This window comes from Chaetodon auriga, chromosome 11 (genome assembly GCF_051107435.1).
Source record: "Chaetodon auriga isolate fChaAug3 chromosome 11, fChaAug3.hap1, whole genome shotgun sequence".
In the NCBI taxonomy this organism is placed as follows: domain Eukaryota; kingdom Metazoa; phylum Chordata; class Actinopteri; order Chaetodontiformes; family Chaetodontidae; genus Chaetodon; species Chaetodon auriga.
In genome coordinates, this window is record NC_135084.1 from 5,513,704 (window position 1) to 5,528,071 (window position 14,368).

Here is a 14,368-nt window from a genome sequence, read left to right on the forward strand (position 1 = left end):
CAGTGCAGCAAAGAGGGCTAACCTACCTGCCAAACTGTCAATACATTTGATCACCTGTGCTTGACTGTATCAATAAAATACAGATACCTTGAGTATGTGTGACTCTTATAATACAGTGATGGGGTGCTACCCGTTGCACATTGATGCTCTTGTCTGTTATATTGCTGTAGGTAGGAGCTTTACTGTACTATGTTCCTGTACTTTACCTTTCCATTTATGTAACAGCACTTAAGGCTTTTAAACAAGGTATACGGCATTGTAGAGGAGGTTAACCATCTTTCTGCCTGCAAATGCTATTCATTTTTATCATATACCAGTTTACACACAACGTATTTAACATTACATCACCATTGCTATGGCTATATACCAACAGGGACGTATGCATCCATATACTGTGATTCTATATGCTTTGATAGTAACAAGGCTGATGGTGAGCATACCTTCAAATGCTCATAACAGTAGTGTATTCTCTGCCTCTCTGCATTACAACCCACACTACCCTACTGCTAGTACACTCAGCATGCATGTATTAGTCAACCAGTGCAGCTTTTCGGTGCAGACCCAATCGTAAAGACACACACACACACACACACACACACACACACAGACACACACACCGCTTAGCTATGGCAATCTCCATCCAAACAGTGATGAGGGGAAATGGTGCTGAAGCCAATATAGTTTAAGACATGTATGTGCTGACAGCCTGCCTTATTTGCAGCCGCTACAGCATAACATGACTGAGTCCACGGCTTCTAATACATTACTGAAAATGATGCATAGCCACTTAGAGCCGGGGCTATATGTTGGACATTTCCCTCTTTAGATGCAATGAATCGATCTTCCGTTCCAGTGCTGGGCTATCAGTCCGCACAGAGGGCTTAAAATAGAACAGGGACGTAAAGCTTTAGGAGCGCCTCGCTTAGGTGGGTCGGTCTATCTTTCTATCTGCCCGTCTATGCATGCTTCTCCATGCAGACCATGCAGAAAACGTAAGAAAAGCATCATTTCAACTTGATACATTTTCTGGCAGGGGGTGGATGTGACTTCATTTCTGCACCGATCGCAGTGGCAAATAAATCTGAGGAGACTTTCCTCCATGCATGTATGGTGGTGGTATAGAGGAGGAGGAGGAGGAGGAGGAGGTGGTGGACGCACACAGTAGATACAAGCCACTCCTGATTCAAAATGACATGACACAGGCACCTTTTCTTCCCCTGTTACAGGCCTACTGGTTCTACAACAGCCTGTGTGATGTCTGTTGCAAAAGCACTGGCCTACATACAGTGCATACGGCTGGGAAAGGCTCAACCGCACCCCAGAGCTGAGAACAGCAGCTGTTGAGATGGATGCTGCACAGATAAAAGCCAACAGGGAGGGTTTTACTTTTACTACTCGCAATGCCAGGCTTCAGTGAGAGTTCTGCACTTTCCTGCTGCATCTCTAAATGAAATATTCCAGATTACGTCCAGTTGACTGAGGCCCTGGTGTGAATGGCAGTGATGACATTAGGGAGACAAGTGCAGCAGAGAAATTAGTTCTTATTTTTCATCCAAGTGGAGTGTGATGCTGCTGATGATGGGGCATGGTGACACACCCCTTCATCCTCCCACCATCCTCTTCTTCCTCCCTCCTGAGCAACTTCTACCTGACCCACCACCACACTCACTGCACCTCTGTCACTGTAGGAGCAGTGAGAATCAGCAAACTGGATGTAAACCCCTGCATGTTTTCCCCTGCACACAGCTGTAGCCTGTAAGGGCCTGTGAGAGAGTGAGTGAGTGAGTTCTGTGTGGCGGGACCTGCAGGATGTAGCTACACACACACACACACACACACACACACACACACGCATGCATGGTCAGATACAGTGGAGTGCTGCTGAAACATTTTATCCATAAGAGAGAGCGGAGGTGGATGGACTTCTTCAGAACGGAAATAGCCCAGGCCCAGTCGCTCTCTCACACGCATGCACACACCGCACACACACACACACACACACACACACACACACACACACACACACACACAATCTTTCTCCTCTCTCTCTCTCTCTCTTTCTCTTACTTTAACATGGCCTCCTCCTTCGCCTCTTCCTCCCGTTGCCGAGCCAGCACAGCCATGATGATCTTCCTCTCATCCTCCGTCAGATGGCTCAGGTCCGGCTCCGGGATGTTCGGGGCGACGGGTGGGCGCGGGCCGCCCCGAGGGCCCACCGAGGCGAACATCTTCCCCACCACCACCACCTTCCCTCCCTCCTCCTCCTCCTCCTCCTCTTCCTCCTCCTCCTCCTCGCCTCGGTCGGGATCACGGATAGAAAACCCGCTGGCGGAGCCCACGGATCACGACATGGCCCACGGACAAAGCGGCGGTTGGAGCGACTGATGCGGAGTTCCCATGGCGGCGGCGGGGGGCTCCCAGGGCGGCGGCGGCAGCGGCAGCAGTGTCGGTGCTAGCTCCGGTAGTAGTAGCAGCGGTGACAGTGGTAGTGGTGGTGGTAGCGCTTCGGTTCCCGGTTGCCGTTTTCAGCCTCTCCTTCTCCCTCTTGCTGCTCCGTCTTCTCCCCCCACCCCCCTCCCACCGCCCGCCCGCCCGCCTCTGCCCTCCACCACCTCCGTTTTACGGGGAGCCCATATCTCCGGCGGTCGGTCGGGACGATGGCACACGGGAGGAGGATCTCGCTTCCTTCCTTCGGGCCAGGCGGAGAGGGGGGTCCGCTGAAGGTGGCTCAGGTCTCGGCTCGGTCCGGTGGGCCGGCTGTGGCTGCGGGGCGAGGCGGCGACTTCTTGTTTTCCAGCGCCGCCGCTGATGCTGATGCTGCTGTCAGGGAGACGGAACCGTCAATGGGACCGCAGCCCCTCAAGCGCGTTCACTTCTCTTGCGGCGGGAGCGCGCAGCCCTCATTTGAGAATGGGGGCTCCACTCACCGTTAACATGCGCGCTCACGCCAGCCTATAGCACACATATGGAAAAAAGGGTTCCTCAACGGTGCATTGTGGGTTCTGTAAGACCATAATAACTCATGGACGAATCACTTCAAACAAGTATTTCTTATTTATTCATGTTTTGAATTTACACCTGAAAACGGTGGCTTTATATCCACGAAAAGGTAAAAAATGAATGAGTAAATGAATGGATTATAATATTGTTTATAAAGATGCTCTCATGGATCATTTCCATGGGTGTTTAAAGAGCTTAAATACTGGTAAAAAAAAAAAAAAAAAAAAAAAAATCTGCTGACATTGCACGTGCCCTTTCATTTGTACTTAATTTACACATTTTTCAATTCAAGAGAAAATTAGTATCAATAAAATGTTTCATAGGGGGTTTTAATGGGTTTGATGGCTTAAGGATATTTAAGGGGCTTTTACCCCTTTAAACTGACCAAATAACATGAAAACAGATTGTTCACCTTAATGGAATAGTTTATGCCCTTTAGTCACAAATTAAAGGATGGCATTTGTCATTAAAGTGTGACAGTCTTAAACTTACAATCGACCAAATAGCATCCCATCTACCATTTAAAGGGCCTTAATAAAGGTACAACTTCAGGGGTTCACACAGGGCTTTATTTGGAGTTTATTGACAGATAAATGAATTGATCGTCATAAAATCTCCTTAAACCATTCAGATTATCAATTAAAACAACTTAATATCTTAGAGCTAAGTTATCCTCTAATCATCCTACTTTCATTAAAATATATTTAAATGACGCAAAATCATCTGTGTTGATTTAAGGTAACTAAACTGGGTCTGTTAATAAAACAAGCTAAATCAAAATTAGTCTGGAGTCGTTTTTTGCAATTGACAAAAAAAAGTAAATATGCAGTGTACAACAATGTAAAGTGATAAGACTAAGAAAATGACTGAAAAAGCTTCAAAATCAGATCATAAAAGAAAATGCAGGCTGAGGTATGGTAGGAAAGAAAATGATATTAGTAATACTATATATTAGAAATAACGAGTGCAAGTCTAAAGAACCATGTTCTAGTATTGTATGAAACCCTTCACAGTAAGAGTGTTTGCACTTTCCTCCTCCTCCTCTCTCCCACCAATCATTGCGTGTTAGAATGACGCGCATCCCCCTTTTTTTCTCCAGCCTCCCTCCCGCTCTCTCTCCCTCCACTCCTTCTTTCTGTCCTTCCTCCTCATCCATCCTTCCAGCAGATCCCAGCTTCCACCACACACACACACACACACACACACACACACACACACACACACACACACACACACACACACACACACTCATAACTTCCTCATGCTGAAAAACAATCAGAGGGGAGCCTGAGGTTTACCACATCGCCGTGCACATATAGGCTGACATTTACAGGATGTCAGTGTACAACTTTTTAATTATTGGCTGTGTGGTCTATAGATGGCTTCCTTACTAAATGTTACTGTTCAGATACATGAGAATTTGCCATAGCTGGGAAGTGTAAATCACACAAACAGCATAAGATATACCGCATTGTGCCATATTAACCTAATTTACAAAGAAATGTACTTTATTTAGCCACAGATACAAATCTAGTATCTGAGCTACCTAGGATTCATTGGAGACTGTCACAGAGTTAAGAAATTGACTTTTTATACAAGTGTCAGGACCCTGTCCCAACATTAAGTCATGCCACATTTTTCTAGAAATCTCAAGGGACCCCGCATGGTCCCTACACACTGTGTTGTAGTCCAGGTCAAACAGCTTCACTCACACACTTAGTTTGTGGCGCCTAAAGTCAGCTCCTAAATCTTGATTTGTATTTCAGCACCACGGTCAGCTCACTGAGCAGCAGGGCTACTTAAATGTTCTCAGAGAGAAAACTGTATTGAGAGAAGCATTAACTGCAAGTCTGGAGACCAAAGACAACCCAGGAATCCTTCATCGTCATCATCACACAACATGCCAAAGTAGCAAACAATTTTCTGAACATTACTGCAGGCGTGCAGCAACTGCAAACTTCTTCAACAGGACTCTGACTCACTCCAAGGGAGGTTCCCCTTTAGGACAGCAATGTTCGGGAAGAGAGCCAACTAGTTCACATAGCTAACTACAGCTGCCAGTTGCATGTGATATGTTCAAGTGTAACAAGGCCCACTCAAATTAAGGGCTGTTTGATGGCTGATGAATGAGATGGTTGCACAGTACCCTATGAACTACCTCAGGTCTGCTTTCTGTTATGAGTTGATTATTGTAGTGTGTTTGTTTTGTTGCTCTGTGCTCATTTTTCCTTTTCTTCTCCTGTGCCTGCAGTGAAGGTGTGGCCTGGCGGTGCTGCGGGCAGGCAGCGGCTCATCCCGCTGATTTACACCTGCACTTAAGCAGCGTGGCGGCTTCTTGCCTGACTTTCCAGCCATACCTGTCATCTTAGCGTCCTTAGATCTCTTGCTCGTTTCCTAGTTGCCTTGTGCTGATTTTATTTGCTTCTTCGTGTGTGTAGTTTTTGGTTATCTCGCATAGTTCCCTCAGCGATTCCTACCTTAGTTAGTTTATCCTTAGAGTTTGTCTGTTTTCCTACCCGCTCGCCACGGTGTAGTCGATAGTTTAGTTTAGGGCTGAATTTGTGTTTGTTCTATACTTCGGGATTGTTTTGGTCGTATTTGTAGTATTCTGTCGGATTGTAATAAACCGTTTGTGTGTCAACGACTCCTTTTGTTCACGTGCTGTTTGTTTGAGCCTGTTTTGGGTCCGATCCAAAATTCTTAGACTACAAGTCATAACACTTTCCACAGGTTTCCATCTCCATTTGCTAGGGCCATTTTGACTTCAAAATAAAATAGAGGTAAGATTGTGTTTTAAAATTATGTAATACCATAATTATTGTTGTTGTTGTTGTTGTTGTTGTTGTTGTTACTCAAATCAGAAACACGTTTGATATCATTTGCATAAAAAGACCAGAAAAGCATTCCTCAGTAAAAGCCACTGTGTTAGAAAGAATATTAGGCAACAAGGGGGAAAAACAAATACAAGAAACATAAATATTAAATAGAACTAGAAGAGCTGAATGTAGTCGACTGGATGTTGTGAAGAACTAGGTTTTATTTTGAAAGTGTAATTGTCAAACCCCGGAAGTTAAAGTGCTCTGTGTGAACTTAAAGACTCGGTGCTTTCAACGATTTGATAGCCCAAGGAAGGCTGCGCGCGTGACTGTCAAGCTTCAGGGTAAGTAGGTGCGCTGACAGTTTTCATAAATCGTAAATGGTTTAGTAAATTGTTGAGTTTTATACTCAGCACTGGGTCGGTTTTATTCAGTCTGCTGGAAAGCGTGCTGACCCAAGATAACGGTTTATGTCTAAATATGTCCTCCACCCCCCCGAATAATCCCCCCTCCTGTTAGATTTGTTTCTGAACGACCATGGTTCATGCGAAACATCAAACTGTCGTGCTTTTTGGCTGCTGTCTCAGCGCCTCTGGCTGTAACGTGTTCAGCTTTTTCTAATGTGTCTCGTCAATTCGGCCGACACGCACCGAGAGGCTCGCGTCGAACACATTTTCAGACATGTCCTGCTCACCGCTTTAGCCACTAGTGATTGTCGCGAACGAAACGACTCTCAGAGCTGGCTGTTTGAAGTGAACGATCGGAGCCGCTTTGGGTTTTTTTCTCGACTTTTTTCTGTTCAAGCCGCACGTGATTGGTCACCTACACGATGTGTGGTGGCTTCTGTGTGTACGCACTGAGCGGGAGCGGCGGGGGTTACACGTTACAGACACAGCGCATGTACGCACGCATGCGTACACACACGCACGCACACACACACAGGGCCGCGACAGAGACAAAACGCTGGAAAGGTGAGAAAATGAGTGACCGCAGGAAATGCAGTAAAATTTGATATGAAGTATGTTTTGTACATTAGTAATTAATTTTACGCATAATTTTACATTATTTTGGTAATAAATTAATTTAAAAACAAAATGAGGAGCCACTTGGGAGCTGAAAGAGCCGGGTCTTTCAAGAGAGCCGAGCCGTGAGCTCTTAAAAGAGCCGGAATTCCCATCACTATCAGCCACCTTCCACCACTTGACGCTAGCTTAATGGAACGATATGCTAATTTTGTTTTCGCCGCATGGTGGCGTGCGCGAGACTACCGGAAGGTTGACTTTTACTAGTCTTACCAGTTCCAGATATTTTCTAAAATGAGACAGAACAGTCAGTAACTCGGTTATTTGTGTACAATTTACATCCAGTGTTACCAGAAGAAGTGAGACACAAGAAGAGAGGAGGTACTACCTCTGTTTTACTCTTTCCAGTTATTCATCTCAAAAGAAATAATGTGCCAGTAGCTAATGTAAGGCAAGTTCACTTAGCATAATGCAGTAAAACAAGGAAGATGCTGAATAAAATGTTACAATGCAAACAGAAATCCTGGAAACAATTTAAAAAGAAGTGAACAAGTTAAAAGATAGTTAACTAATACTTGATAGGTAAGACTGTATTCATGTCAAGTATCATATCAAGCATCTATATGACCCTGAGTCAGTCAGTTGTCAATCATGAGTCTTGATGGTGAGATGTGGCGCCTGATTGGCTAAATGCATGCAGCATGTGGGACTGACTGATGATGTGTTGGCTATATCGGTCTGGAAAGTTCTTTGTCCCTCTGGTTTACCTGATGATGGGCTGAGGATCGAACCTTGCATCTTCAAGTATTTGTATGTGTGTGTGTGTGTGTGTGTGTGTGTGTATCAGAGTCAGGAATTCAGGAAATGAAGCTCTCATCATGTTAGAACTGTCCTTTATGTCACACATAGCACCTTTAAAACTAGTTTGTACATCCTGTGTTCCACCTGGTCTCTTCATATTTCCCTCTCAGGTGATCGACATGTTGCCAGTGGTGGTGGTCCATGGAGGGGCAGGTCACATCCCAAAGGAGCGGTCAGACAGGTCCATGGAGGGGGTGCGCTCAGCAGCCCGAGCAGGGTACGTCGTCCTCCAGGGAGGGGGCAGCAGCATGGACGCCGTGGTCGAGGCTGTGACCCATCTGGAGAATGACCCCTCCTTCAATGCAGGTAATGTTGTATGTAATGAACCATGTGCAGCATAATATCACTTTTCATACACATACAGCATGATAAGGTCTACATTTAGTAATCCGCTAATTCACATCTTCATGTTTTGCACATGTTCCATACATGGATAATATGTTTGGACATATTTTTTTTACTGTTCTATCTGGTGGCTTATATATTTCATATGTCCTTCACGTTTGATGTTTTCATATATTCTATATTTTCCCTCTTTTACTTGTCTTAGATGCAGTATGTTGCTGTAGTACTTTTAATCTCCACATTTCACAACGATGTCCTTGAAAGTTTGGAGCTGTTTGTTGCTTTATTAACTGGAGGGACACTCGGAGAGCACAGACCTCCATCAAGGCCTTTTGTCCACTCTTCTATGATCTGCAAATCTGCTAGAACAACCACTATATACCATATGTTTGGATATATTTCCAAAACTAGAAGAATTATGCTAAAGTACGGTTGTTCCTCCAGTCCTGGAGCCTCATCATCTAAGCTGTGCAATAATGGTGTACTTCTAAGCTTGTGGTGATGTTATAATTGTACATTTGTACCAGGAAACCAGGAGTGCTTCATAACAACTGCTTTCTGTGTAAACATTGACTGGCTGCCCCAGAGGATTACTGGTGCCTGGAGTGTTACCGGAATGTGGAACACCTTATTTTTTCATATCAAATTTCAGGGTGTGGCTCAGTGCTCAACACGAAAGGAGAGGTGGAGATGGATGCCTTCGTGATGGATGGGAAAGCGCTGGGCAGTGGTGCCGTGTCTGCTGTACGCAACATAGCCAACCCCATCCAGCTGGCTAGACTGGTTATGGACAAGGTACGCACATTTAAATGTGTGATGGTCAAGGCATGAAAATGTATGCATACACAAAAAACAATAAACACGCCAGATGTGTAACCATGTGTTTCAAAGTATACACTCCAGCACTGACAGCACACTCTGTATTGTAGAAACATTCTGACGTTCACAAAGTATCACTCCTACATTCATCATACACTGAAAGTTTGACGCCATACTGAATATTCAGATATAGTAGCAACACAAATCTGCTCTATATCTAATTCGAATTTATATCTAATATATCTTTATCTAGCTTTACACGTGGTGCTCTCCAGGTAGAAATAGGATTTGAAATAGTTTACAGATGTGAGCTTTGATCTCTCTTTCAGACGAATCACCTGTGCCTTACAGCGGAGGGTGCCAGTCAGTTCGCCCGGTCCATGGGTGTCCCTGAGGTGCCCCAAGAGTCCCTCATCACTGAGTATTCCCGCATGCGCTGGAAAAAGAACCTGGCACCTGATGCCAACCCTGTGGAGTGTCAAATGTGAGACATGATATTATCCTATTATTATTAACATCTGTTCCAAATAAGCTCTGATCCATTAGAAATGAAACAACGTGCTGCTTTCTGTAAGCAGATTTCTATAGAATTGTGCTTACTTCAGGGGACATCCTCAGTCTTTCCAGCATCAGTGTGGGACGACTGCAGCACAGCAGTCAGTCCTTCAGCTGTCTCATCAAGTCAGCTGACCAATCACAAACAGATACTGATTAAAGGGGTATTGGCATTTGCAAATAAAACTTATAAGATACACCTGGAGTTCCTTCCTCAAAGCTCCTCTTGAAGCCTCCTCTCCCCTCGCTCCTCGTCTCCTCAGGGACACGTTTAAGAGATGTTTCAGTGCTCATAAGCAGTGAGGAGCTGATACTCAAAGAGAGATTTCTTTGGTGGGGCGTTCCTGAACCCGGTTTTAGCTGCAGTGTGTACACTGCCTGGCCAAAAAAATAAGTCGCCACCTGGATTTAACAGATGAAGTGATGCACCCATCATGCCTGGTGCCTACTGTACAAGCCTGTTGGGGCAGTGCTATGATCTGGGGTTGCTGCACTTGGTCAGGTCTAGGTTCAGCAACACCATGTGCCCAAAGAATGAGGTCAGCTGACTGCCTGAATATACTGAATGACCAGGTTATTCCATCAATGGATTTTTTCTTCCCTGATGGCACGGGCATATTCCAAGATGACGTTGCCAGGATTCATCGGGCTCACATTGTGAAAGAGTGGTTCAGGGAGCAGGAGACACCATTTTCACACATGGATTGGCCACCACAGAGTCCAGACCTAAACCCCACTGAGAATCTTTGGGATGTGCTGGAGAAGGCTTTGCGCAGTGGTCCGACTGTCCCATCATCAATACAAGATCTTGGTGAAAAATGAATGCAACTCTGGACAGAAATAAATCTTGTGACATTGCAGAAGCTTATCAAAACAACACCACGGCGAGTGCGTGCTGTGATCAAAGCTAGAGGTGATCCAACGAAATATTAGAGTGTATGACCTTTTTTTTTTTGGTGCCAACAATTTTTTTGGCCGGGCAGTGTATAAGTTGGCAGCTTACTCACTCATAACTCTGTTACTGGCTGTACCTTAAGTGTTTTTGAGAATAAAATCGTACAATTCAATTCAATAAATCTGCTGTTTTCTGCTTTTTGCTGTGCAGAGGGAAGATGGGCACAGTTGGAGCAGTGGCAGTCGATAGCGAGGGCAACGTAGCCTGCGCAACCTCCACTGGTGGGATCCTGAACAAGATGGAGGGACGAGTGGGCGACACACCCTGCATAGGTCAGTCCTCACACATGTAGTTTGGAATCATGAGCCTCTTTCTGAACATTTTATGAGACAGTGACATCTCAGTCTGACAAAAACAGCAGAAAAGTCTGGCAGAGAAAAGGACCTCTGGTACAGCCAGGGTCGTGCAAGTGCAGATTTCAGAAGTTCAGTTCAGTTGAAAATGTTCACTTTCACTTCTTCATTCTTTTATTATGAGCTGCAAAGGCTGCAGACCTCCTACAGTGTAGTATTATCTTTATTGTTGTGAATTTTGTTTGAGTTGCTGGATCCTATTAGCCTCAGTCCTGAAATGCTCTCATCCTGGCTCCATCATGTCAAGCATTTTAGAAATTTGTTTTGAAAAGTGCTCTAGCAGTAAAGTGCATTATTTATTATACTAATAACCTAATGTTGCATGAGTAAGAGGCCAGAGCCCAAAGTGTCATTTGAGAAGGATGCATTGGTATGACAAGGGCTGAATCATGTCAGAGCTGTTTTCTTTAGAGCTTTAGTAAACCGCAGCAAGTGGACTTTGGCCACTCCTGACTAATCTGTCACTATCAGTAAATGAGTGATTGGACTGTCATGAGTCAGTGTCCAGGCCACAGCTTCACTCTCTGAGACACACATATGGCTGTAACAACAAAGGCTATGTGATAAAAGTGAAAGCAGAAAGATAAGAAGTGGCAACATGAAAAAATGAAATCAGGCTCAAGGTCACAGAACATTGAAACAAATCACATTCAAATCACGGGTGACTTGAACAGTCACTGGCTGTTAGTCAGTTGAAGGTCACATGTTGCAATGACACGTACATCAAAAATACAGAGTTTTTTTCTCTGATTGCCACTTTTGTCTTTTTAAAAGCGTGTAAAGGCGAGAGGATCCCGTCATCCGTATGTTGTTTTGTGTGTGTCAGGGTGTGGAGGTTATGCTGACAACAAGATGGGAGCAGTGTCAACTACAGGCCACGGAGAAGCCATCATGAAGGTTGTACTAGCCAGACTCATCCTGTTCCACATGGAGCAAGGTAACAAACAAACACACACGCACACACACACACACACACACACACTCAGTGTTTCTGCTGCACGGAGTGTAAATCATACTCACATGTACTGTATGCATGGTGGAGTCGTTCTGGTACTAAGTTGGACTACATGTCTTCTCTGTTCTCAGGTCAGTCGGCAGAGGCAGCCAGTGATTTAGGCCTGGCCTACATGAAGTCCAGAGTGAATGGGCTGGGTGGGGTGGTGACAGTGGACCCTCAGGGCCACTGGGCCGCTTGCTTCTCCAGCCTGCAGATGGCCTGGGCTGCGGCCCAGAAAGATACCGTGCACTACGGCCTGTACAAGGGGGAGCACTTCACCCAGAGCATCAATGACCCCTGACACAAAACACAGCTCATATGGGTTTCCTTCTTTTAGGCTGCAATTTTGCACAGTTTCGAAAAAAAATGTACTGAAGTTAAGAATATTAAGAAAACTTAATACAAATGCTTATGTCCAGTTTAAGGTGTTGTGATGGACAGCCATTTCAGTACTGACTAAATCTACAGTCTCTGTTCTCCAAGGGAGGCAAAGTGCAAAGAGAGTGGTGAGAACACAAAATCTATGGCATTGATTGTGTGATGGGACTTAGTGAAGAAACATACAGACAGGCTGTTCTTATTATCCACGTTACCCCCCATTATGACATTGACGGGACCGTGGAGACCACGCCTGGGAACGTCGCTGCAGCAGGATTTCCTGAGGAGCTCGCTGCCCTCTGACCTGGAGCTGTGTCACCCTCTGGAAGCAGGTGGTGATGAACACTGGGTGGATAATCCATCAATATAACAACATCAAACTGATATTTAGCACCAATCAACAGATCAGTTTGGCTTTCATTGGAACTATTGCTTTTATGTAGAACATAAGGTTGATTGATATGGGTGGCAGCAATCGAAATATAGGTTCAACTGAGAACGCTGCAACCAACTGGAGGCTGCAGCATCTGCATAGAATTGCTCCACGGCACTTTAATTGCTAATTGAATGATTGCTGAAGAGTTGAGCCCATGTTTCCTTTATATCTAAGGACATATTTTGCTGATCTGTGCAGAATGAAGTCGGCAGACTGGGCACATTTGACAGGTGACAGTAAATTTCACTTTTGTATCTTACACTTTTAATCTTTGGCGTAATGTAGAATTTTGTATTAATTTTGTAAAAAATGACTGCGTGAGCTTTTTTCTAACACCAAGTGTTTTCTAATCAAATGAAATCAAGTCTTTGTGTGGGTGATTTTCAAGTGAGCTTTTCGGTGTTACTAAAACACTGATTCTTGACAGTAAATGCCTTCCACACCAGACCGCTGTGAGCTTCATGCTTCATGTACACAGGAAGCCTGTGTGGTGTTATATTGATGTGTTTAGTTCTGACTGTATGCTGTTTTGGATCCACTAGGTGGAGCCATTTCAATACAAATCCACACTGAAATGCTCCACACACAAGTGCCATGATTTCTCTTGGGGGAGGTTTCTTTCTCTGAAAATGCATTTATATATACATATATATACACACACACATATATGTGTGTGTGTATAAATTTTTTTTTTTTATTATTATTATTATTTTGCTTCATATTAAAACAGATTTGATTAAGTTTTACAACACTTGCCCTGGTAAAGGTCCAAACTTGGATTTGAATGAACATTGATATCCCATTCAAACAGGTTTGCTCACTCATTTCCAGCTTCAGCCTGCTGGCATGTGGCATTGTTGACTGGTCGGAGGCCTGAGATTACACCTGAACACCACTCAGTCACACTGACATATCTGCACCGAACACTCGTGTCCTCTGTGTCCAGGGGCAGTTCAGTACATGATCAGACTAATCTCAGTTGTTCAGTATCATAAATAACGTCTCGTTGCTGAGGTAGAGGGAATCAATTGCTTTTTATATGTCTTCCTTTCCCACAGCATGCTTATATTGTTGAGAGACTTAAGGTTGCTTTGACAGACAGGACACAAAGTGTATAACTCTTGTAGCAGGAAGTTTGGATCATCACCTTTGTCTCATCATCACCTAAATACTTGTTTTCCTCTGCATGAATGATGCCTGCTGTATCCGTCTCTGATAATGATCCACACAGAAATGAGATTTGATAAGAATGTGAGCAGCAGCAGCATATTAAAGCCGAAAACACACAGCTTAATGCTTCCTGTCTGATTGCATTGAAAATACAGCAGTGCTCATTTCCAATTCTAAAATCATGTGCATGCGTGCACAGCTGGACGGGCAGGACATGAGAGGAAGAGGACGAGGCCAACGAGAAGAGAGGCAGCAGTGTAAAAGCTCTCAATAAAGGGGGAAAAAATATGCATTCATATACTACTTTCACGTTAATATCACAATGTCTAACAAAACAGTTCATCTACTCAGTAAGTCGTAGAAGTTAAAAGTGAAGTTTTTATCTGAATAAGTCAGAGGAAAATCCATGAAAAGTTCATGCATAAAAACACACTTTGGGTCACAGTTCTGTGTGGAAAGTGCAAACCATTGCAAGACTGTTTCCTGGAGCGCTGCCCTCTGTGGTTAGATGTGTTTTATATGCATTAAGTGGTTGTCATTTACCATAGGCTCACTCCTGAGGTTAGGCTATGGCTAAATGTCCCATGATGGGCTGGTGGGTTGGGGTCAGGGCAAGGATGGTTTGGGTCTGAACACAAGAGAATGGCCGCTGAAATGTCGA

The 14,368-nt window shown here is 44.4% G+C and overlaps 2 protein-coding genes across 3 annotated transcripts in view; one reads left to right on the forward strand and one right to left on the reverse strand.

Moving 5' to 3' along the window:
- Positions 1-3,201, reverse strand: part of rims1a (regulating synaptic membrane exocytosis 1a) — an 86,932-nt gene extending 83,731 nt beyond the window's left edge. For both annotated transcript variants that reach the window (XM_076743013.1, XM_076743012.1), the window contains exon 1: positions 2,068-3,201. In XM_076743013.1, the coding sequence (XP_076599128.1) occupies positions 2,068-2,228 (161 nt within the window). In that variant the 5' untranslated portion in view covers positions 2,229-3,201. The remainder of the gene's footprint in view (positions 1-2,067) is intronic.
- A 2,869-nt stretch (positions 3,202-6,070) lies between these two features.
- On the forward strand, positions 6,071-13,827 carry asrgl1 (asparaginase and isoaspartyl peptidase 1). Its single transcript, XM_076742266.1, has 7 exons — positions 6,071-6,160; positions 7,810-8,005; positions 8,697-8,839; positions 9,193-9,347; positions 10,524-10,645; positions 11,553-11,663; positions 11,813-13,827. Exons 2-7 carry the CDS (start codon positions 7,819-7,821, stop codon positions 12,022-12,024), a joined length of 930 nt encoding a protein of 309 aa, XP_076598381.1. The 5' UTR covers positions 6,071-6,160; positions 7,810-7,818; the 3' UTR covers positions 12,025-13,827.
- The last annotated feature ends 541 nt before the right edge of the window (positions 13,828-14,368 follow it).

Excerpts from the sequence above, each read along its gene's own strand:
- asrgl1 (XM_076742266.1), top strand. The coding sequence starts at position 7,819 with ATGTTGCCAGTGGTGGTGGTCCATGGAGGGGCAGGTCACATCCCAAAG. Across the intron at positions 8,006-8,696 it reads TGACCCCTCCTTCAATGCAG|GGTGTGGCTCAGTGCTCAAC; the intron begins GTAATGTTGTAT and ends ATCAAATTTCAG. Across the intron at positions 8,840-9,192 it reads CTAGACTGGTTATGGACAAG|ACGAATCACCTGTGCCTTAC; the intron begins GTACGCACATTT and ends TCTCTCTTTCAG.